The sequence below is a fragment of the Oncorhynchus nerka genome, linkage group LG11 (assembly GCF_034236695.1).
Source record: "Oncorhynchus nerka isolate Pitt River linkage group LG11, Oner_Uvic_2.0, whole genome shotgun sequence".
In the NCBI taxonomy this organism is placed as follows: domain Eukaryota; kingdom Metazoa; phylum Chordata; class Actinopteri; order Salmoniformes; family Salmonidae; genus Oncorhynchus; species Oncorhynchus nerka.
In genome coordinates, this window is record NC_088406.1 from 51,916,518 (window position 1) to 51,941,435 (window position 24,918).

At 42.6% G+C, this 24,918-nt stretch overlaps 2 protein-coding genes across 6 annotated transcripts; one reads left to right on the top strand and one right to left on the bottom strand.

Moving 5' to 3' along the window:
• Positions 1 to 3,091: 3,091 nt before the first annotated feature.
• c1qtnf5 (C1q and TNF related 5) lies at positions 3,092 to 7,484 on the top strand. 5 transcript variants are annotated; one of them, XM_029673192.2, is made up of 4 exons: positions 3,092 to 3,457; positions 3,733 to 3,827; positions 4,402 to 6,137; positions 6,293 to 7,484. In XM_029673192.2, the coding sequence occupies exons 3-4, from the start codon at positions 5,786 to 5,788 to the stop codon at positions 6,826 to 6,828; spliced, it is 888 nt and encodes a 295-aa protein (XP_029529052.1). In that variant the 5' UTR covers positions 3,092 to 3,457; positions 3,733 to 3,827; positions 4,402 to 5,785; the 3' UTR covers positions 6,829 to 7,484. The 5 variants fall into 5 exon arrangements, with proteins under 5 accessions (XP_029529052.1, XP_029529050.1, XP_029529051.1 ...); XM_029673190.2 differs by lacking the exon at positions 3,092 to 3,457 and having other exon boundaries at positions 3,472 to 3,827; XM_029673191.2 differs by lacking the exon at positions 3,092 to 3,457 and having other exon boundaries at positions 3,472 to 3,827; positions 4,937 to 6,137.
• A 10,027-nt stretch (positions 7,485 to 17,511) lies between these two features.
• Positions 17,512 to 21,356, bottom strand: rnf26 (ring finger protein 26). The gene is given in 2 exon segments (XM_029673196.2): positions 17,512 to 20,722; positions 20,724 to 21,356. Coding segments are annotated over 2 exon segments (1,323 nt in total). The 5' UTR covers positions 20,795 to 21,356; the 3' UTR covers positions 17,512 to 19,470.
• Between the last annotated feature and the right edge of the window lie 3,562 nt (positions 21,357 to 24,918).

Here is a 24,918-nt window from a genome sequence, read left to right on the forward strand (position 1 = left end):
TTTGACTTACCTTTGATGATCTTCATCACAATGCACTCCCAGGAATCCCAGTTCCACAATAAATGTTTGTTTTGTTCGATAAAGTCCATAATTTATGTCCAAATACCTCCTTATTGTTCGCACGTTTAGTTCACAAATCCAAATTCATGAGGCGTGAATACTAGGTCCAGACGAAAAGTCAAAAGGTTCCGTTACAGTTCGTAGAAACATGTCAAACGATGTATAGAATCAATCTTTAGGATGTTTTTTTTATCATAAATCTTCAATATTCCAACTGGAGAATTCCTTTGTCTTTAGAAATGCAATGGAACGCAGTTACCTCTCATGGGCGCACGTGTGATCAGCTCATGGCCTTCTGCCGGACCTCTAGTTGAAAGCTCTCATTCTCTCCTCCTTCACAGTAGAAGCCTCAAACAAGGTTCTAAAGACTGTTGACATCTAGTGGAAGCCTTAGGAAGTGCAATCGGACCAAATTTACACTGTATCTTGAACAGGCAAAGAGTTGAAAAACTACAAACCTCAGATTTCCCACTTCCTGGTTGGGTTATTTCTCAGGTTTTTGCCTGCCATATGAGTTCTGTTATACTCACAGACATCATTCAAACCGCTTTAGAAACGTCAGAGTGTTTTCTATCCAAACCTACTAATAATATGCATATCTTAGCTTCTGGGCCTGAGCAGCAGGTAGTTTACTCCGGGCACCTTATTCATCCAAGCTACTCAATACTGCCCCCCAGACATAAGAAGTTTTAATTAAACAATTTAAAGGCAATGCTACCAAATACTAATTGAGTGTATGTAAACTTCTGACCCTGGGAATGTGATGAAAGAAATAAAAGATTAAATACATCATTCTCTCTACTATTATCCTGACATTTCACCTTCTTAAAATAAAGTGTGGATCCTAACGGACCTAAAACAGGGAACTTTTACTTGGATTAAATGTCAGGAATTGTGGAAAAACTGAGTTTAAATGTATTTGGTTAAGGTGTATGTAAACTTCCGACATCAACTGTATTTTATACCATCTATAGTACAATGGAAACATTGGAGTTGTCACAAATAGCAAACTAAGATGAATCAAGCACACTATAATGAACAATATAAATGCAACATGCAACAATGTCTAAGATTTTACTGAGTTACAATCCCCATATGAGGAAATCAGTCAATTGAAATAAATTCATTAGGCCCTAATCTATGGATTTCACATGACAGGGAATACAGATATGCATCTGTTGGTCAGAAATATATTTTTAAAAATGCTTTTTTTGTCCCTAGCACAAGGTGCACCTGTGTAATGATCATACTGTTTAATCAGCTTCTTGATATGCCACACCTGTCAAGTGGATGGATTATCTTGGCAAAGGAGATATGCTCACTAACAGGGATGTAAACACATTTGTGCTCAAAATATGAGCTTAATAAGTTTTTTGTGTGTATGGACAATTTCTGGGACATTTATTTCAGCGCATGAAACTATTTTTGTTCAGTATACCTTCATTTGACATGTAATATACCCAGGTGGTCCTGTGAAACAATGATAGCATAAAGAAATTGCGCTATTGACCTATGTGTACAACATAATCAGTGCAGAATTTACAACTTTGAAATGTTATAGTTCCACGACATTTGTGAATCTTTCATGCCACTCGCTTAGGGCCTCCAAAAGGCTGGGGTCAGCCCTGGTTCAGTCTGTCATGATTACTTTAATGATTACTTTTGCTGTATAAATGAAAGGAACATCTAAGGCAGGGATCATCAGCTAGATTCAGCTGCTGGAATATTTTTTACAGGCTGTTATTGAGCAGGGGACAAAATATGCTTATATTTCTAATGGTAATTGAAACCATGTATAAATCTGCTCCATCACAGTGCAGTTATGGCTACTGAGTTCAACACGAGGCTTGTGAAGTCCTTTGTGAAATAGTTTCATTGCCTAAAGAGTGAAAAGGAAAAATCAAGGTTTCGGATTTCAAAGAGCCATTGCCAACCCCTTCTTGACCAATGTCCCATAAACAGTGCTGTAATGTAAAATACCAAACCAAAGTGTAGAAACATGGAGGTTCCACCCTAAATGTGACCAAGCCTAAACAGTCCCACCAATGTAGTCTGTACCTGTAGCAGTCATCAGTGACATACATACTACTAACTTAAGGTGGTGTCTTTGTAAATGCTGTAGCAGAATTTAGGGATACATACAGTGGGGAGAACAAGTATTTGATACACTGCAGATTTTGCAGGTTTGTTACTAATGATTTTCTTTGAGACTGTGGTCCCAGCTCTCTTCAGGTCATAGACCAGGTCCTGCCATGTAGTTCTGGGCTGATCCCTCACCTTCCTCATGATCACTGATGCCCCACGAGGTGAGATCTTGCATGGAGCCCCAGACCGAGGGTGATTAACCGTCATCTTGAACTTTAATTTTCTAATAACTGCGTCAACAGTGGTTGCCTTCTCACCAAGCTGCTTGCTTATTGTCCTGTAGCCAATCCCAGCCTTGTGCAGGTCTATAATTTTAACCCCGATGTCCTTACACAACTCTCTGGTCTTGGCCATTGTGGAGAGGTTAGAGTCTGTTTGATTGAGTGTGTGGACAGTTGTCTTTTATACAGGTAACGAGTTCAAACAGGTGCAGTTAATACAGGTAATGAGTGGAGAACAGGAGGGATTCTTAAAGAAAAACTAACAGGTTTGTGAGAGCCGGAATTCTTACTGGTTGGTAGGTGATCAAATACTTATGTCATGCAATAAAATGCAAATTCATTACTTAAAAATCATACAATGTCATTTTCTGGATTTTTGTTTTAGATTCCGTCTCTCACAGTTGAAGTGTACCTATGATAAAAATGACAGACCTCTACATGCTTTGTAAGTAGGAAAACCTGCAAAATCGGCAGTGTTTCAAATACTTGTTCTCCCCACTGTACATGCTGGTGTGCATGGAGAGACAGCAATCAAAGTGAGTGATAGTTCCGTAAAATAGGTCACATCCTCTTTAAGAGTGGCTGCAAATGGTTAAGTGAGATGTGGGATGTTTATTTCACATTCCTCAATCAGCTCAAAACTGACAGGAGGAGAGGATTCCAGCCAAAGTCTCTATTGTTTCAATTTCGGGAGAAAATCGGAAGAAAGAAAAACGTTGCTTCACTCTAAGATAACATAGCATAACTTCAAGTCTCTCCCTGTCTCTTAATTCTCGCAAAACTGATCAACTGTCTCGGCGTTAAGGCTAATAATTAAGAATCCTCTGATTCGAAGGCCTTTACTGCTTTTTGAGGAGTTCACAATATGACGCGTAGGCTGTAACAGCAGTTAACAGCATTGCTCAAGTTTTCCAGGACTTTGACTCTGTGTATAGTGGATACATATCCCTGACCAGTGACCACAACCCCTTGATCTTCTCCCACTGTTTATGTTTGGGAAAGAGATTCCTCCAGTCTCAAATCTTTAAATCGTATGTAATCTGCCAACCTTTGTTATCCTCGCTGCACCTCCTTTTCACCACTCCCTCGCTTTCCTGATTTCTCAACATCTCTCTTGTTCTGATCCTGATCTTATTGTTTGACTTATTGACAACTTATTTTCCTCTTTATTATTTGACGTGGGGAGACTTCAAATATTTCCCTCCTACTCTCACTATATTTTCCTCTCTGTCTCCCACCCTCCCTCTTTCTAGTTTGCTTTCATTGCCGTTTCCTTCCCAGGCTGAGAGTTCTCCTCTTTTCCCAGGCTCTTTGGCTGAAAGCAGCAAAGATAACTTTGACTGTTTTCACTTCAGCACAAGGCAAAGACTGCTGCTCCTAAGGACTTTTGGACGTTGACTGGTAAACTTTCTCTTCAAATAATCCCTGATTGAAAATGGTTGTATATGTTTGCTGTCTGCTGTGAGTAGGGGTGGCTCAACATGATCTACAATAAGGAAAATCATCTATTTAACATTGAGAATATTTTGCTGCCACGCAAACAGTCAGTAAAGGAATGGAGGAGTGTATGTTTCATAGGCAACTAATTTTGTTTTGCAAATGTGTTGATGAATTCCTATGTAATTGGAATATAAATGTCTTATTGAAGTAACAAATAATGTAGCATATTCGTCACACTGGCTATCATATTCAAATAGCATACATTTTTTCAAACCAGTGATAACACTGCTGCTATCCTTATCAGAACCGTTTTATACTGGGATTCTTTGTGATACTGCTAACATCCCCTGTATGTTATTGGATGGTTAGTTGCTCAGAAAGTTGCAACAATACATACCAATGTATTACTGTACTTTGCATATCGTACTCCCACGCAAACAAAATGGGAGTTTGTGGTCATTATAGGGGATAGAGATACAGAGGTCTGCAGCGTCTCAGAATCCAGTGTTTATCCTGTCTGTCTGTTCTTCCTCAGAATGCTGACACAGCTTTTGGCTAGTTTCTCCACAGGCCAGCCCTCTCTGCTCTGCACGGGTCTTTAAATGCTGCCATAAAGAATACAGCAGCTGAGGCCGAAATATATACCACTGACTCACGAAGGTGGCAGTGAGCTGAAAATAACCTGGAAGACGTTGAGGATTTCATCTTTTATCAAAGGTCTTTTCTGGCCTTAAAGTAATATTTGCTCGTAGTGAGCACACTACACGCTGGAAGTCCTTATTTGACGATTGTTCTATGGTATGGCTAAAACGGATGTTTGAATATGGGCATATGCTGTGGCAGCGATTTCAAATGTTCAATGTGAGCATAATGTTGTGTGATCAAGTTGCACAGCTCTCTACCACAGGGTCCGTTCTTGCTATCGGCAAATTGATTGTGAGGTTCCCTGTCGTTCCCAGTGTCTGTATGTTCAGGCCTTGTGAGGCTTGTCCTTGTGCTGCAGTCCCATGGTAGCCAACAGTGTTAGTCTGGAGACATACTCTCTCACAGCTGGCTCCTCTCTTTCCCAGCACTGCTAAAGGAGGGGTCGGAGACACTCTTCCTCAATTCAACACGCTCAGGCTTACACACGCACGCACGCACGCACGCACGCACGCACGCACGGGACGGGACGGACAAGATGATCCTGAACTCACGCCAAAGGAAAGCAGGGATTAACACTGAGCTTTTGTTTTGAACTGTGTAAATAATGATTGCTTCCATTCTGGCACTGCTGCTCTCTTTAACATTTAATGTGAAACAGCTGTTTTAAAAACGGAGAAAACAAGTTTCCTGAAGTGCAGGTTACTGATGCCAACAGCTACAAGCAGATATAGGGTATGGACATAATCTGATTGCTCTTATAGCCTTTTAAAAAGGTGTAATGCCTGTCGGCCATAGGTGTACGCTCTCATTAAATGTACTGGGGGCCTATACTCCCAATGCTTTGTGTCCGTGGTATGAGGCGTCTTCTGTTATTCTTTTAGATGGTTACTCCCTCTCTCCAGTTGCATGCTTTCTCCCGGTCATCTGACCCCTCCTCTTAGATGTGTCCAGTTGAGTGAGAGTCCAAGACCTGCGACCAATGGGAAAGGAGTTGGACGTCTGTATTCACAATAAATGAATCTGTCCATAAGAAAAGCTGATTCAATCGCTACTATATGATATGTTACACTATATTACATGTTCTTTTTCTGCTCTCATTTCATATCATCATTCTTTGAAGGATATTTCCACTCATTTCAGCACATATCATTTATGGGTTCAAGTGTTGGTGTTATTAGATGTCCTTGTCATTTATGTAACCTTTGCGGTATGGTGCTTTTCCTATCATCTGCAGAACAAATCAATGAACTCCATATCTATTTATAAACTCACGGATGGAACACTATGTGGATCCCCTTGAAAAGTCAGTTCTAGAGAAAAGAGTATCAAGTAGAAAATGTATTTTCTATTCCTTTATGTTGACAGAGAATGTTTCTCCTCTACATAGTAGCATTGAAATGAAATCACTCCAGCTATGGCCCCTCCTCCTCCTCCCCGTTCTACTGGTCAACTTCTCCAACCAATTAGAAGACAACAAGATCCCGCCCAGTCTGTGTACGGGACACCCAGGTATCCCAGGCACCCCTGGGTTGCACGGAGGTGCTGGCCAACCAGGAAGAGATGGGAGGGACGGGCGTGATTCTGCCCCTGGGGAGAAGGGAGAGAAGGGAGTCGGGGGAGAGCCAGGTACAGTCACATCAGGGCACCATACTTTCTACAACATACTGTGGACTATAATGATCCATGAATCTTCCCTTGGTTCAATTGGTTTACTGTTGGTTCAAGTGTTATTGAATGAACAGTAGTAACAGGACTGTGTCTTTGCCCTATTCTCCCTAAAGGTGAAACAGGCTTTAGGGGCCTCACTGGAGACCAGGGGAACCCTGGAGATAAAGGAGACAGGGGGCAGTCGGGGGAGTGCGCCATCGCTCCCAAATCAGCCTTCAGCGCCAAGTTGTCCGAGGGCCGCACCAAGCCCGTGGCGGCGGAAGACGCTGTGCGCTTTGACAAGGTAACGCTCAACGAGCAGGGCGACTACGACATGGAAACAGGACGCTTTACCTGCAAAGTGCCCGGCGTCTACTACTTTGCGGTCCACGCCACCGTCTACCGGGCCAGCCTGCAGTTTGACCTGATGAAAAATGGTCACACGATGGCGTCGTATTTCCAGTTCTATGGGAACTGGCCCAAGCCAGCGTCTTTGTCCGGGGGCTCGCTGCTGCACCTCATCCCGGGCGACCAGGTGTGGGTACAGATGGCATTGGGAGAGTACAGTGGTTTCTACTCCAGCTCTAAGACTGACAGCACTTTCACTGGCTTCTTGGTGTACTCAGACTGGAAAAACTCTGCTGTCTTCGCCAAGGGCGAAGGGGTATAGACATTGGGGGGGGCCAAGTTTAGTATGGGGGCTGGGGGTTCTGCCTCAGAAAATATTTGAACATTTTAAACAAATTTACTGCCATTCTACATGATTCGTGGCTTCTTTAGAAGGAAACTCTGGTCTTTGCATAAACACATTAAGCAATAGGCTATGGCACATACCATACTGATGAGTTGTGATGATGAATCAGGTGAACTGTCGTGCTTTCAGCTGTGCTTCGGGTTAGCCATTTGACTGCTGCTGTGCGATGGTGAATCGTTTTAACAGACGACCTGACGTTGGCCCTACACCGTTTTTGATCTACATGCATCATCGTTTTTTTTTTGCCTTTACAAACAAAGACGGGGTTTAAATGAGACATGTTGGCTCCTGCAGTTGGTAGGAATTAGCAACATAAGAAGGTTATATATCCAGTTTAGTGGTGGAGAGGTAAAGAGGATTCAAGAAGGCATCATACAGGTATGTGAGCTGTTTAGGGCTTCCAACTGTGACATCACTGACTGATGTCATGGTACTTAGACAGTATTTGTGGGAAGAAAACAAAAAGTTGTAAAGTATTCAAACGGAAGCCCTAAAATAGGCTTTTCACAATCTTTTAACGTCTCTGTCTGTGCAGCCCTCAGTTATGTCACCAATAAAAATGTCAACTCTCATGACTGGCTTTAATACCTAATACTGTGGCCAGGTAAGTACATCTATGGCAACACAACGAACAAGGACCCACAAGAGAGTGGACATCAGGCATGATGTGCTCAACAAGGACAATATGCCTGGTTCCACGTTACATATGAATGATTATGATTCAATGACAAGCCGACAGCTTGTCTGCCAGTATAATGGTGCTGTATTACTTCTAAGATTATAATGTTTATTATCCAAGAAGACCCCCCCCCCCCCCCAAAAAAAAGTGAAAAGAGACTATCAGCGTGGATTTATTTTCCACCGAGGCCCCTGTTTACTTCAGTCTAATGGCATCACCAAACACATGGGCTCCTCTCTTACTAAAGCAGAACTCACAGTAGGTGGAACTAGTGCCACAGCCACCCCACCAGCATTGTTATTGTTTTCAAGGTGAGGAAAAGTCGCGCAGCATGATGAAAAAAATTGCGTCATATATTGTGCTCTTCTATTGTGCGTGCAATGATGTCTGAGGGGAAAAACAGTGTGCTTTGATTTCAGTGACTTCTTTGTTGTTGTAATATTGCACATGGAGGTGGCTGTTTCACCACTGGGGATCTAAACTTCAAAGTACATTGACAGACTTGTAGCTACAGGCAGACACTCTTTACCTTGCGCTGCCAAAACCAGTGGAATGCTTCTCTTAACTGTTAAATATTCTCACTTTGAGACAATGAACTCATATTTTCCCCCATTTGCCCCAAACTCTTGGGCAAAAGGATGTTCCCAAAATACACTTCAATAGTTTTTGCCCTGAAGAAATGAGGGAACGGAGAGTTAAACAATCTTCCTCTCACTATTCACGTCACTCTTTTCCATTAGCTCAGGCCCTGTAAATCTCTCCCCCTCTCTCTCTGACAGCAAGAATTCCAAACAGTGATGAATGAGACAGTGATGTCATTCATTGACATAGCAAGCATGGGTGAGTGTCTAGAGGAGGAAAGTCAAAGAACAAGATAAAAAAAAAATACAAAGATACTGTATCACAACACATTCAGATCTTGTGTCTTAAAAACCTTTATGAAGCTGAATCTATTGCCTGCCTGGGGTTACTGATATAGAATGGTAAGAGTAACTTGCTCATTGATCCTATGGTGTGAAGGAGAGTCACTTTGTCCACATGATGGCAGAGTTGTATCACCACAGCACAGCAGATCCTCATTCAAAACGATTTGTGCCCATTGGTTACTGGAGGCAACATCTGTTACCAAGTGCCTCAAATATAAGAATTCACAAGTAATTTGTGAGCCAATTTATCTTGGTAGAATATGTAAGATAACAGTCTTTAGGGGTTGAAGTGCCCTGCTGGTTATAACAACAGTAGCTAAATGTTTAAATTACATTTACAAAGACATGAACTTATGGCCCACTTCCTTTTTTTCCTCATCCGGCCCAGCTCCAGCCCATATACTCTCCTCTCGTCGCCTTATTCATGGATAAATGTTTATGCAATGCATCCTTTCCTAGATTCCTATTCTACTTCTAATCCATCACAAAGTGAAGGGGGGATCTTGGAGTTTGAAGCAGTCCATGGCCCTACTGTGTGGGGGCGTGGGCATTGAGAGAGCTTTTTAAATAGTTCCCATTGGCTCAAGAACTATGGAATGTGTGTGCTGCATAATGGTAAGAGAAACTGAAGCAGACAGAGATAGGCCTACACTTCCTTTTAGAACAAGGCCCCGAGCCAACTGTGAACGCCTGTCTCCGGTGTGAGTAAGATGAACACTTAGGACAGGTCACGTCCATTGGTGCTGCACTCAGAAACGGAAATGAGAAGGGAACTATTCCACGAGATTGAACTATTTATATATAAAATTGTGTGCGCCCTCCTTACAATTCTGTGTCACTTAGTCTGTCACTGAACTCTGGACATTGTATGTCATTGCCAAATAGCGCCATCCCATTGATGATAACTACATTAGGATTTGGATTAGGATACATTAGGATTGACGAATCTTGTTCTCAGATGTGCCTTTACTCTTTGCTGACAGTATCTATGCATATCCCTCTGTCAAGAAACAGTAGAATTAGTATGTTTCCTTTGGTGATGTGATGGTGCCTTCTACAGATTGTCTCACTGGAGTCAAAAACCTACCCTCCCCAAAGACTTGGCCGATGTCATCAACACAGAACACTGGTCCAACGTGGTCCTACAATCATCAAAACATCTTTGATTATTCCACACACATTCAAATCTATCTCATAATGTGCTCATCTTTGATAATATTTTGTTTGACAGAATTGACAGTATGGCACTTCTACTGGTATGTACTATTAAAGGAATAGCAGAACTCACGTCTGAGGCGTAAAAATCAGCATAAAACACGCTCTTCTTCCAGTCCTGGTCAGTGAGGAGGAAGATGTCTAGAATGTTAGCTGGCAGGCTAAAGTTTTTATTTTACCTTTATTTAACTAGGCAAGTCAGTTAAGAACACATTCTTATTTTCAATGACGGCCTAGGAACAGTGGGTTAACTGCCTGTTCAGGGGCAGAACGACAGATTCGTACCTTGTCAGCTCGGGGGTTTGAACTTGCAACCTTCCGGTTACTAGTCCAACGCTCTAACCACTAGGCTACCCTGCCACCCCAGTTCCAAAGGCACCGAGCCTTCAGGTAGGATGTCCACTTCCGCTGTAAGGGTCCTCTGGCCACCCATGTCCCCATACACACCAACCACATAGAGGTAGACATGCTTGGTGTCAGTGGAGCCAACACATTTATATCAGATGATGACGTTAGAGCATATTATACAACTGTACCTTGCAGACCTGTGCCACTCGAGAAACCTTGAGCTGGTTTGGCAGGTCAAACTCCATGGCCTCTTCACTAAATAACAGACTTCATTGTCATCCCCGCTAAGGCTGTTAACGCTCTCGGGGACAACGTCCAAGTGTACCAAGGAGGGTTCTGAAATAAGATACAGTTCAGTTTTCTCAAGGAGATTGAAAACACAGAAATAATGCCACTTGGGTTTTATTATTTAAGGCATATTGAATAAAGAAAACATCCAATTCAAAACTGCAATATTTCTCTGTTGAGGTGTCTTTTAGCCATACAAATAAGGGCAGGATTCAATCTGATCGTGCATTGTCGAACAATGCGCCTTTTAAAGGGAATGTTCCCGCGCTGGAGATCATATTCACAGCAAATGCTGCATATGTCGGCTGAATAGAAATGTACCTCTATATATGCTACAACGCATGCTACAACGCATGATCGGATTGAATCCTGGCCTAAGACACGTTTGGACACACTGTCAGAGTATTCTGTAGCACTGAGTTAAAAGAGGCGGTAGAGCTAACTCTTAAAGGGAAATTCCAAAAGTGTTTCAACTTCACATCCAACATCTCCGGCACCACCCCAGCATCAACATAGATAAAATGGCGTGTTTCTATGTTTTGTAGTAAACAAGATAGAGGAAGATGTGTGTCCAATGACATCATCTGTGCATATCATGTGATTTTAACCAATTATGAGTAGGCATTGCCTACTAACTGGTTGATGATGTTATTGGAAACACTTATCTTCCTCTATCTTTTTTTCCACATATGTTGATGTTGGGGTGGTGCTGGAGATGATGAATAGGAAGTTGAAAATGTTGGAAATTTCCCTTCAATAGCCGGGGAGGAGTGATATCGGAACACCTGCTCAGTGCCCAGGAAGTTGACTGCTGTGGCTGAATAAAGGTCTGCCCCTGATCGATGAGGAACAATAGCAATCATCAGAACGAGAAATTACAGATCTCAAAAGAATGTAAAGAAGTCTATCCGTAATGTATTTTAGATCACAAACACAACTTTCGGTGTCGGTGCACTAGTCTAACACTCTGTCCTTGGTGTGGAGGCACTGTAGACATCATAAAGTAACAGTACTCACCAACCATGACGAGGTTGATCTCGGGGAAGGAGTCAAATGAAACTTTCCCTCTTCCCTTCTAGGGTCACCTTTTCGTTTGAGTAGGCATGTTTGGAGATCACAATCCATGTTTCGTTGCATGTAGAGGTGTACATTATTGCTGTTATCTTTAACCACTTTGAAAGGTAGTGGAGCCCCTCACAGACAGACAGAGGGAAGGTGTGTGATGTGTGTGTACAGTTAGTTCAGTGTTAATATCCAGAGTATGACAACTGCTTGAAGTCACATGATAGCGTCAAACAAGAATAGAGATGTTCTGTCCTGACTAGGTTATATATGTAATATTGTAGGCGTGGGTCCCACAAACAAACATCCAAATTGTCCAGAGTCTTAAGGATCTTGATATAGTCTCAGCATTCCAACTGGAATAGGATAAGGTTTGTATAATTATGTGGTTTGTTTCTAAAACATCTATCAGTATATTGCTTCAGAGTTGTCTGTGAGGAGCGATGCTGCATCATAGAATCCACTTGCTTCTGATTTTTTCCCCCTTGGTCTTGCATTCCTTTTACTGCTGCTCTGAGACCTGCCAGTAGACCTGCAACAACAGAGAGCTTCACATCTACAGGAGCGCTCTGGAGAGCAGAAAATACCACATACAGGTAACTGCCAAAAATAAAAGAAACACCAACATAAAGAGTCTTAATAGGGCGTTGGGACTGCACGAGCCGCCAGAACAGCTTCAATATGCCTTGGCATAAATTGAACAAATGTCCGGACCTCTATTGGAGGGATGCGACACCATCATTTGGTGTTTTGTTGATGGTGGTGGAAAACTCTATCTCAGGCGCCGCTCCAGAATCTCCCATAAAGTTCTCAATTGGGTTGGAATCTGATGACATAGACGGCCATAGCATATGGCTAACATCCTTTTCATGCTCATAAAACCATTCAGTGACCACTCGTGCCCTGTGGATTGGGGCATTGTCATCCTGGAGGAGACCACTCCTTCATTTTGGCAGTTACCTGAGCTTTATTAGACTACGTTTCTTACCACAGCCTTTTTTCGAGATGTCCATTAGGTCTAGGATGTACACGGCCTCTCAAGCTCCAAGGAACAGGAGACCCAGATCCTCTCTCAAAGTCATGGTGGATTATTAAAATAAATAAAAAAACAACTCTCTGAAATTTTTAACATACAAATTCCAAAAGAAAGAAATGATCTCACTCCAATACATTTTTATAAAAAGCAAAAATAGTTAAGATCTTGCTACCATTTAAAGGAATATACCTGTCTATTTGTGGAAAAATCACCCTGATTAACTCTTTAGTCATATCACAGTTTACCTATTTGCTTATGGTTTTGCCTACACCTGGTGACCTGCTTTTGAAATGATATGAACATAAAATATTCAATTTGATTTGGAACGGCAAGCGAGATAAAATTAAAAGGGCCTATTTATATAACGAATATGAATTTGGAGGGCAGAAATGATTAAATATTAAAGCATTAGATCTCTCACTAAAGGCATCAGTCATACAAAAGTTATACTTAAATCAAAACTGGTTCTCTAGTAAATTGGTATGAATGTCTCATCCTATGTTCAAGAAGGGCCTTTTCCCCTTTCTTCAGATTACACCTGCCCACTTTCAGTTGTTTGAAAAGGAAATAATCTCCAAAATATCTTTATTTTTTAAACAAGCCTTAGAAAGTTGGTTGCAATTTCAGTTTAATCCACCTGAAAATACAGAACAAATGATACAACAAATATTGTGGTTAAATTCAAATATACTAATTAATTTTTTTTTTGAAGAAATGTTAAAAAAGGTATATTTTTTGTGAATGATATCATAAATAGGACTGGTGGAGTTATGTCACACATGCAGCTAACACAGACATATGGAAATGTCTGCCCAAAATTACAACCAATTAATTGCAGCATTACCACAAAAATGGAAGAGGCAAGTAGAAGGGCAAAAAATTAAGGAACTTGTATGTCGGCCCTGTATTAAAGAACATAAATGGTTAAAGAAAGGTGTGATGAATAAAAACATATACCAATTTCATTTAAGGACCAAAAAAATGACAGCTGTGCAATATAAATTAAAATATAGTTGGGAAGAGATTTTCGATGTACCCATTCCATGGCACATGGTTTATGAATTGATACGCAAAACAACGCCGGATTCAAAACTTCAAATTTTTCAATTTAAATTACTATACAAAATTCTTGCAACTAATAGAATGTTATATACAGTGTGGAGAACAAGTATTTGGGCTACATTTGGGCTACAGGACAATAGGCAAGCAGCTTGGTGAGAAGGCAACAACTGTTGCCGCAATTATTAGAAAATGGAAGAAGTTCAAGATGACGGTCAATCACCCTCGGTCTGGGGCTCCATGCAAGATCTCGCGATACATGGCCCTCGTGGGGCATCAATGATCATGAGGAAGGTGAGGGATCAGCCCAGAACTACACAGCAGGACCTGGTCATTGACCTGAAGAGAGCTGGGACCACCGTCTCAAAGAAAACCATTAGTAACACACTATGCCGTCATGGATTAAAATCCAGGTCCCCCTGCTCAAGCCAGTGCATGTCCAGGCCCGTCTGAAGTTTGCTAATGACCATCTGGATGATCCAGAGGAGGAATGGGAGAAGGTCATGTGGTCTGATGAGACAAAAATAGAGCTTTTTAGTCTAAACTCCACTCGCCGTGTTTGGAGGAAGAAGAAGGATGAGTACAACCCCAAGAACACCATCCCAACCGTGAAGCATGGAGGTGGAAACATCATTCTTTGGGGATGCTTTTCTACAAAGGGGACAGGACGACTGCACCGTATTGAGGGGAGGATGGATTTTCCATGTATCGCGAGATCTTGGCCAACAACCTTCCCTCAGTAAGAGCATTGAAGATGGGTCATGGCTGGGTCTTCCAGCATGACAACGACCCGAAACACACAGCCAGGGCAACTAAGGAGTGGCTCCGTAAGAAGCATCTCAAGGTCTTGGAGTGGCCTAGCCAGTCTCCAGACCTGAACCCAATAGAAAATCTTTGGAGGGAGCTGAAAGTCCGTATTGCCCAGCGACAGCCCCGAAACCTGAAGGATCTGGAGAAGTTCTGTATGCAGAAGTGGGCCAAAATCCCTGCTGCAGTGTGTGCAAACCTGGTCAAGAACTACAGGAAATGTATGGTTTCTGTAATTGAAAACAAAGGTTTCTCTACCAAATATTAAGTTCTGCTTTTCTGATGTATCAAATACTTATGTCATGCAATAAAATGCAAATTAATTACTTAAAAATCATACAATGTGATTTTCTTGATTTTTGTTTTAGATTCCGTCTCTCACAGTTGAAGTGTACCTATGATAAAAATTACACGCCTCTACATGCTTTGTAAGTAGGAAAACCTGCAAAATCGGCAGTGAATCAAATACTTGTTCTCCCCACTGTATATCCATCCTGCCCTGCCTAAAATCTTGGAAAGCCAAGTTAATAAACCATTTCGGATTCCACCGTACCTTCTCCACTAGGCAGTCTGGTTTCCGAGCTGGTCATGGGTGCACCTCAGCCACGCTCAAGGTCCTAAACGATATCATAACCGCCGATAAAAGACAGTACTGTGCAGCTGTCTTCATCGACCTGGCCAAGGCTTTCGACTGTCAATCACCGCATTCTTATCGGCAGACTCAATGGCCTTGTCTTCTCAAATGACTGCCTTGCCTGCTTCACCAACTACTTCTCAGAGTGAGTTCAGTGTGTCAAATCGGAGGACCTGTTGTCCGGACCTCTGGCAGTCTCTATGGGGGTGCCACAGGGTTTTATTCTCGTGCCAACTCTTTTCTCTGTATACATCAATGATGTCGCTCTTGCTGCTGGTGATTCTCTGATCCACCTCTACGCAGACGACATCATTCTGTATACATCTGGCCCTTCTTTGGACACTGTGCTAAGAAACCTCCAAACGAGCTTCAATGCCATACAACATTCCTTCCGTGGCCTCCAACTGTTTTTAATGCTAGTAAAACTAAGTGCATGCTCTTCAACCGATTTCTGCCCGCACCCTCCCGCCCGACTAGCATCACTACTCTGGACGGTTCTGACTTAGAATATGTGGGCAACTACAAATAGCTAGGTGTTTGGTTAGACTGTAAACTCTCCTTTCAGACTCACATTAAGCATCTCTAATCCAAAATTAAATCTAAAATCGGCTTCCTATTTCGCAACAAAGCCTCTTTCACTCATGCTGCCAAACATACCCTCGTAATAAAACTGACTATCCTATCGATCCTTGACTACGGCGATTTCATTTACAAAATAGCCTCCAACACTCTACTCAGCAAACTGGATGTAGTCTATCACAGTGCCATCCGTTTTTACCACCAAAGCCCCATATACTACCCACCACTGCGACCTGTACGTTGGCTGGCCCTCACTACATTGGCTCCAGGTCATCTATAAGTCTTTGCTAGGTAAAGCCCCGCCTTATCTCAGCTCACTGGTCACAATAGCAACACCCACCTGTAGCACGCGCTCCAGCTGGTATATTTCACTGGTCACCCCCAAAGCCAACACTTACTTTGGCCGCCTTTCCTTCCAGTTCTCTGCTGCCAATGACTGGAACGAATTGCAAAAATCTCTGAAGCTGGAGTCATATCTCCCTCTCTAACTTTAAGCATCAGCTGTCAGAGCAGCTTACCGATCACTGTACCTGTACACAGCCAATCTGTAAATAGCACACCCAACTACCTCATCCCCATATTATTACTTACCCTCTTTCTCCTTTGCACATCTCTACTTCCACATCATCATCTGCACATTTATCACTCCAGTATTAATGCTAATTTGTAATTATTTCCACCTCTATATTGCCTACATTCCTACTCTTCTACATTTGCACACACTGTAGATAGATTTTTCTATTTTTATTTTCTTTTGTGTTATTGACTGTACATTTGTTTAAGTGTAACTGTGTTATTGGTTTTGTCATACTGCTTTGCTTTATCGTGGCCAGGTCGCAGTTGTAAATGAGAGCTTGTTTTCAACTGACCTTACTGGTTAAATTAAGGTGAAAAGCACAAGGTGCCCACAATACAAAACCATTTCACACGTGTATAATGATCGTGCCGTTTAATCGCCTTCTTGATATGTCACACCGTTTAGGCGGATGGATTATCTTGGCAAAGGAGGAATGCTCACTAACAGGGATGTAAACAAATGTGCGCATACACATTTTTTTTAAAATAAGATTTTGGTGCTTATTTTTATGGGATCTTTATTTCAGCTCATGAAACATGGAACCAACACTTCACATGTCACAGATGGGATATATTTAGAAAATACTTTGGGAATTAAGTCCCAGAAGTTATAAACCACAAAACTCTAATGAATAACTAGTTCCTGGAGGAAGTGGTCCCCGATGTCCAGTAGAGTCCCCTTTCCTGACCCCTTCCTACACCCATCACCCCCAGCTGCTGCTCTTCACTTGGTTCCCTCTCCTCACAGATGGGGAAGTCTGGTGCAGGGGATGGCTACTTTCTCACATTCAGAGATACTATCACCAGGGTTAGCATAATGGCTACATTTATATGGAGTCTTCAACATCCCCATCCTACTTGGTTTTCAAGACAATCTAGCAGTTTTAGTGAACTTCAGAGTGGTGGATCAAAATAGAAATATTGGCAATGGTGGCATAGCAATGGTAGGAAATAGGACTTTTTAACTAATCCAAGTTCAAAATGTATGTTGGAAACATTGCCCTATCATTTCGAAGTTTGACTCAAGACATTACCAATGTCTGGTGCATGTAATATCAAACACTTATTTGGGGATTCATTGGTCAAGAGGACCGGAATCAATTATACATTAAACATGGTTTTATCCACAAGGAAATAATAGCCTTGATTATCTCAAAGATGCTGACGCATCTAGTGCTGATATGATCTATTAAGATGAGCAAAGCATCCTGTAAAACAGAACTGGCTGTGACGCTGTTCTCTTTCTGGTGGATTGTGGCAAACCTAGGTTTGCTCACACAAGCTGGTAAACCCAATCTGTAACAAAAACCCAGTCTATTGACTGCTCTGAACAGGGATGCAAAGTAAATAGTGAAAATGCATCAAAGACATTTTTTTTTCACAACAGAAAAACAATACCGAAAGATTGTTCGTTTATTGTCTCACAGACATTTGTCATTCTCATTCGTGAGTATGGCCACATTCAGAAACATTTATAAAACAAAATAAATGTGTACATGACACATTTATCCTCTTTTATCGAGACTTAGAGGAGAAATTAGGGTTAAGATTTTTCAACTATGCAGCTCAGGGATTCAAACCAGCAACCTTTCAGTTACAGGCCCACTACTCTTAACCACCTGCTACCCCATTCATGGCTTATTGCAACGTCCATAACTTTGTGCCATGTCCCCTGGATACACAGGTCAGTCTTCCTAGACAAAATAAGCCATGTGAATGGCAACATGTGTGGTCTGTGGTAAGAGTCCACTGTATATGTAGACAGGAATGTCACACAATGATTAAAGGGCTTTGGGAAAAGAGGTCAACTCAGAATATAACCTAGAATTTACTCTGGACATCAAAAATATAATATGCCTAATCATTTTTCATATTGTATCAATATAATGTCACGTCAGATAATTCATGGGCCCAACCTTTTCTCTCTCCAGATTTTTATCAATATTTCACATCATAGACCATTCTTGGTTTTATAGTTATTATATTTTTTTACATAGGGTGTTAAGAAAATGGCAGGCCTTTTGGAAAATGTTGGTTTGGCACTAGATAAAAGGCAAAGTATTGAATGAGTGATTACAGCATCTGTTGAAATAACAGACCCATGTTAAGACTTCTGATTGGAACAAAGACAGTGGGAAATGATTATAGGCTACACAATGTCAATGAGACTAAGACAGTCACAGGACATCAGTCACACTATGGTTCACGTTCTGGCTCCTCTGTCACAATATTGAAGTCAGTCCATCGTGTTTGACCCCAAAATATATTACGGGCAGAGCCTATCCAACATTTATGAAACCTTGGCCCAAAAAAGGCATATCAAATATGACTCACCAGCCTTTTGCTTTTATTGTCACTTAACAGGCCTTTCTCCAACACTTGCAATCTAATTCAATAACCATTGCAGTTTGTGCTGTAAATCTTCAACATGGCATTTCACAGAGCTTTGATCAATACTTATTTTGAGCAAAGAGACAAAATTGAAACAAGGAATTATGAACCCATTACTGACTAATGGTGGTAATTGTGAACATATCAATGTTTGATCACAAGTTAAAAACATTTTAAGAACTATAAAGATGAATAAACCTTGTGTGGAGCATAAATTAGGTAGTGTTCATGTGTCAGCATAGTGGAAAGAATTGGCTATAGTGACAAAAATGATGGAATAATAATTTGAACAAAACCAACATTTTTTTTCATATGACAAGACAGATAGATCTGGTTAATAATTTCTGACACTGATATTTTTAGACAACCATAGCTTATGAAATTAACCCTTTCCCACAATACAAAACCATTTCACACTTTTTATGGGTCTCTGGATGTGAACTGCTTGGAACAATATTGGCTATTGACAAATTGCATTTGAGAGGTTGTCACCATTTAAACCTATACATAAGCTACAAAAGGGGCTTTTACGACAGCATTTGGTACGTACGGTATTGTCTCCAGTGTTTTAAACTGCCAATGGAATGCTTTCAAACGGAACATATGCTGAATAAAGTAAATTAACTGCTATACAGCAAACATTCCTTATTGGGTTCGCACACAGTTTGGAACGACATGAAGTGTATAGAACATGAAGTGTTCAGTAATATGAACAAACAAGTATAAACATTTTGGCAAGCACTGTCATGGTGGTCTGAACAAAATACAGGCATCATTTATGACATCAGCCACGGACGACAAGCCATTTCAGCAGTGCACTGGACTTGGATAGCGTGCGTCTGCGCTGCAATGTACTGCAGGTGTAGATGTAGCCTATAGTCTCTGCACATCCTAAACCTGAGATTCAACATGTTAACAATGCAGCACTCTGGGTAATGCCCCTCCCCCATTTGGTCCCTCAGAGATACACATCCATGGTATTAAGGATCATATGGCGGCAGAGCGGACAGTTCTGCTGGTAGATGGGCTGGCGCAGCAGTATGTGAGTACAGTCCCGACACAGACACAGGTGGCGGCAGGGCAGCAGCACCACTGTCTTGGTGCTGTCCTGGCAGATGACGCACTTCTTCCTCTCCTCATACTCCTTGAGCAGAGTCAGTAGGTTGTCGGCCGGGGGACCCTTGGAGCTGGAGCACCCCTCCCCCGATGAGAGTTTCTGTAAAGGCCTGTCTGTGCTGCTGGAGCTGGGGAATGCTAGGTCCCACAGGTCATCCATTAGCTGGCGTGGCCGGGCAGCATGTTCAGCGGGTGGTGCTGCGTCTCCTTCCCTACTGTCCGTAAGAGCCCCCTGTTCTCTGTCACTGGGCTCAGGTTGCCTGGCGTGGCCGTCACCCCTCAGTCTGATGTTCCTGTAGACTGGTGTTATCGTTTGGTGTAGGCGGCTGGCCTGCCGCTGAAGCCTCTGCCACACGCCCCTCTCCAGCACGTAGAGTCGATGGAGCGCCCTCTGTATGAGATGCAGGGTGGGGACAGAGTTGACAAAACCGAAGGCGCGCCGGGCTCCAAGACTGGTCAGCTCAGGGTTCATATAGACTGTGGCGGTGACAACAATGGTCACTGTGAGAATGAGGCCATAGATGTTCAGGAGGAAGACGCTGGCGAAGATGTGTCCGAGCGAGCCCAGGAACTCCAGGGCCAGCCTGATGGGAGTCCAGAGAACGACTGAGGTGCCAACCAGGCTGCTGTACAGAAAGGTGAAGAGTGTGAGGGTGAGCTCCACAGCCTTCTGCAGGGGGCAGGAGACTGCCTCCCACATGCTGACTACAACAGAGTAGACGTTCTGTGTCCCGATGAGCAGCAGGTTGACCACCGTGTTGACCAGGTAGAACACCAGGCTGACCGCAATGCCACAGCCCTCCCACACCTGCTGCAGCAAGCAGTGGCCACACAGCAGCCCACGGTGGAACAGATCCCTGACACGCAGGAGAACATGTGAGGACAAGTAGCACACCATTTTGAAACTCTCCAGAACACCCCCCAAGAGGTGCAGCCAGCGCCCCAACATGTTGACTGTGCCCTGGGCCAAAAGTGTTACGCTGTCCATCATGGTGACCATGCAGAACACAGTGAAGTTCCAGCACTTCACAATTGAGTTGGTCAGTAACATGGGTAGGTTATTCACAAAGGTGATACATGCCGCCAGGAGACGTTAGGTCCAGGAGTAAAGATATGAAATTGAAACATTTCCCAATGGTGCAAAAGACTAGGTTCACCAGACCCATGACAAAGTTCTTACTCGAGTTGCTTCACTATCTTGATAAAATCACGTTTTTTTTTGTCTGGTCAGTAAAGGTTAGATATAGCTAGCTAGATAAGGTTGTCGGATGCGTTGTCCACTTCTCGTTCGGTACAATTTGCCAGCTAGCTAAACTAGTTAGCGATCTAGCATAACAATGCTAGCTCTATTAACTAGCTAGCATAGCTACCTGCCAAGCACGTTGGTAGGGCACATTCCACGTGCAATTTCAAATAAACAGCTGTGCAACCGCGTTTGTTTTGGCTAAAATGCAAACATATGCACGCACTGTAATCAGCGTACGTTTACTTTCAAACTCGGGCTGGCTAGTAGTTCAACTTTTCTTGCTAAATTACATTTCCGTTTTAGGCTCACACAATGTTACATTTACTCATGGCCCGTCGCCAATAATGTATCTCTCATCTCCCTGTTCAAAATCCACCATAATCCAATGCAAGATAAATGAAATTGTTATTTACATATTTACACGCTGGCCACCGTAACGGTTTAGTCACATGATCTTCTCCTCCAATTAATCACGTCGGCGAGCTTTTTGCGCCTGTCAGCATCACGGGAGTCAAAAGCAGGACGCATGTATGTAAATTCAACCAGGTTTAAAATTAATTTCCTTAATTGAAGCCAATGCAGTTGGAAAAAATATTTGATGAAACAACATTCAATACATTTAATTTAATTTACAGTAACATTTTCATCAGAACTTTATATTTCATTTATTACATGAAAGTACGTTTAGTGAGCTAGGTCTTTGACTAGGCAATTTATCTTTTTATCTTTTTTTAACTGGGCTTTAATCATACACTACAGCCATCGTTTCATGCACGCTGTAAGGGTGACTCAAATTCCCTTCGCACTCTGTGTGTTGAGCTTCCCATTACCTCACCTGATATAGGATGTCAATAAAAACTCTGTTTTTCTGAACAATAACTTCAACCAAGTTTCCTTCCTTGTCTGATGATCATCCTCTCCAGCTGAGGGTATGGAATTGTGGAAGGAGAGCAGATGCCAAAAAGGAACTGATATGATCATGGGAAACAGATTGAATCATTGGAACCAACAAAGACACCATTTGTTTAAGCAATTAATGTCACAGTATGGAGGAAGAGCAGTTGCATGAGTTCAGTTACTTCTTTAGCCTATTAAGAGTCCGCTGTGTTTCTTTGTACTCTATGCCTTTTATGGTAACAGTTTGTCTGGGGGCAGGACTCAGCTTCCCATGTTTGTTTTACTGCTGGACCAAATGCTTCATTTGCAGTACCATCAGTAACATTACATTGTTACATCTGTTGAGAGGCAGTGGGATAATCAGGCTTATGAGGAACAATTTTACTGGTGCACTGTTTGTTTTTTGCCTCACAGGTGTTTTTGGACTAATTATCATTTCGCGGGGGTGCACGTGCATCCTATAGGTTACCTGGCGAGATTTGGTTCTGGGTTGCCGAGATTACAATGCGACCACCAAACTATCTCAGATGACGATTAGGCATACATGTCATGCAATTTTGCCTGCCTTTGATTATTTTATCCACAAAAAAACAAAGTAATAAACCAGTAATAAACCCATCAATGAGGTAACCAAAAAAAATGATGGCCTCAGTACACTTATAAATTCATCTCTTAAATTATTGTTTAGACTTTACAGAGTAGATACACCCCTCCAGCAAGCTCACATCTGGGATTCATTCCACTAAGGATAAGCGTGACACTCAATCACAACCCCAAGGCACAGGGCTACTTACTTCAGCTCCAAAGGGGCATTCCCAATAAGGAGGAGTGTATTGTTCTAGATTTTCATCTTAACCAAGAAAAATATCCGACATGAGCACCCCCCCCCCCCCCCCACACACACACACACATTGAACATTTGTCAGTGGCGACAGTCCCACTATCTACAACATCATGCTCTAGGGCAGGGATGACCAACTTTGATGGAGGTGGGGGCCACAAAAAACACAACTTATCATGCTGGGCCATAGTGGCTCATGGGTCTGCGTACCTACATCCGGGCCGCCAGTTGCCCATCCCTGCTCTTGGGCCAAAATGGAAACGGTCTCGTCAGAGGCCCTGGGTAAAATAAACAAACAATATTGAAATGTGTCCCAGATCGGAGAACAACAGAAACCAGCAGGATGGGTCCCAGGGAATAATAAGCAAACCGCTTGACACATTTCCTACAAGGCTAGGGGACCCGCCAAGGACACATTTTCTGGCTGGAAAAAAAGAGGGTCACCCCTTTTAACACAGGAAGTGATCTGATGGGTGGCGTCCCCTGGTCTGCTTTAAATGGCTGTTTAACAACTGGGTGTTGTGATGATCTTGTCAACTATTTGTTTCTCCAAGCAGGGAAAAGTTAACTAGAATGAATGGTAATTTATTCATATTTTACTGTCCACTGTCTGCAATCAAATAAGCTTGAACTATTATCAATAACTCATAAGAATTAAGTAATATATCACTTTTATATTTCTCATGTGGCAAATCACTATAGTTTCATGACATAATGTGAAAGGAAAGGAAATCAGTTAAACCCAAATATTTTATTTAACTTTCCTCTTTTGACCTTTAGGCATCTCTATCTCTGAGATGTGTGACAGTATTTTTTTTTTCATTTAGGACTTTGTGGTTAGTTTTCGGGTAGCTTTGTATTGCGACCATCTAATCCTCTGTTGACTTTGGCAGCCTGCCAGTGTAACTGGAGGAGAGTACTATTAATATTCACAGACTGGGAGAGGGTGTGACAGCGACCAGGGGGTAATCAGCAGACCAGAAGCTTCTATGGGAAAACACAAACTCCAAACAGAAGAAATCACTGGCGAGCAGACTGGTCACAACCCAGGCTAAGACCCTGCATACCACAGCAGCCCACAGGGGTAAGAAAGAGCCATACATGTGCAGAGAGAGAGAAAGAAAGATAGACAGAAAGAGAGACACACAGAAACAGAGTGTGGTGGGGGGGGGTGGACTGAGGCACTGAATCACTGAGAAAGAGAAAGATCTGAAAAAGTAAGACTACTGTTGAATGTGGAAGTCCCCCAGGATGACATTCTTGGTCTGTGAAAGTTCTCCTTCCCAGGACCATTGGAGCGGCTCTACTAGGTTGACACGGTGGTCACTTGTTAGCTCAATGTAATTTAGAATGTTAGAATGCTCAATGTTATGCTTCTTTTAACATTTTCGAAATGAGTCCAGAGATGTGCAAATTTTGCCATTCCAAAAATAGGCATCACAGATGTGATAAACTGAGTTAACTCAGTTACAACTGGATGGACTTTGGACAAAGAACAGCCTAAATCACTCTCTCACTCTTCATGCGGTTGGGTAGGACTGGACATACCCTGAAACACTGTCTGTGGGATGTTTAATGGTTAATAGCCTATAATTACATGTAATCACCATGGAGACAGGGATTTGCAAAAGCTTGCGTCTCTTATCAAAGTGTCCCTTTGTCACAATCCAAGTTATAGTGACAGAGTTGAGCAGAAAAAAGGACTCCTGCGCACACTCCGTGCTCCCACCCTTGTGCGCATTGGACAATGGCCCTCACTCATTCGAGCAGATAACCCCAAAACAACTTGCTCTTGGGCCTGGCCTGGAAAGAATGACTTCTTTCCCTCTTTCCTTCCTCTAGGCTCTCCTTAGATCATGAGCTATAGAGTCTCTTTCCACCACAGAGAGCGAGCACGATAACAAACAGGAGTTCTGTCCAATCATCAATCACACTCATGCAGGGACCAGGGTACGCTGGGATATATGCTGAGGGTTCTAGGCTAGACAATACGCCAAAGGGGAAATGACAGGGCAACCGGATTCAAGGACAACATTTAAGTGTGTTTATTCCCAACAGACGTAATGTCACGCACTGACCTTAGAGAGCCAAATCTATTTGGTTATTTGGTCCAGAGCTTTCGGCGACAGTACCCAGTCCAGAGCTTCCGGCGACAGTTCCCAGTCCAGAGCTTCCGGCGACAGTTCCCAGTCCAGAGCTTCCGGCGACGGTCCACAGTTCGGAACCTCCAACGACGGTCCACAGTCCAGAGCCTCTTGCGAGGGTTCCCAGTCCGGAGCCTCTGGCGATGATCTACGGTCCGGAGT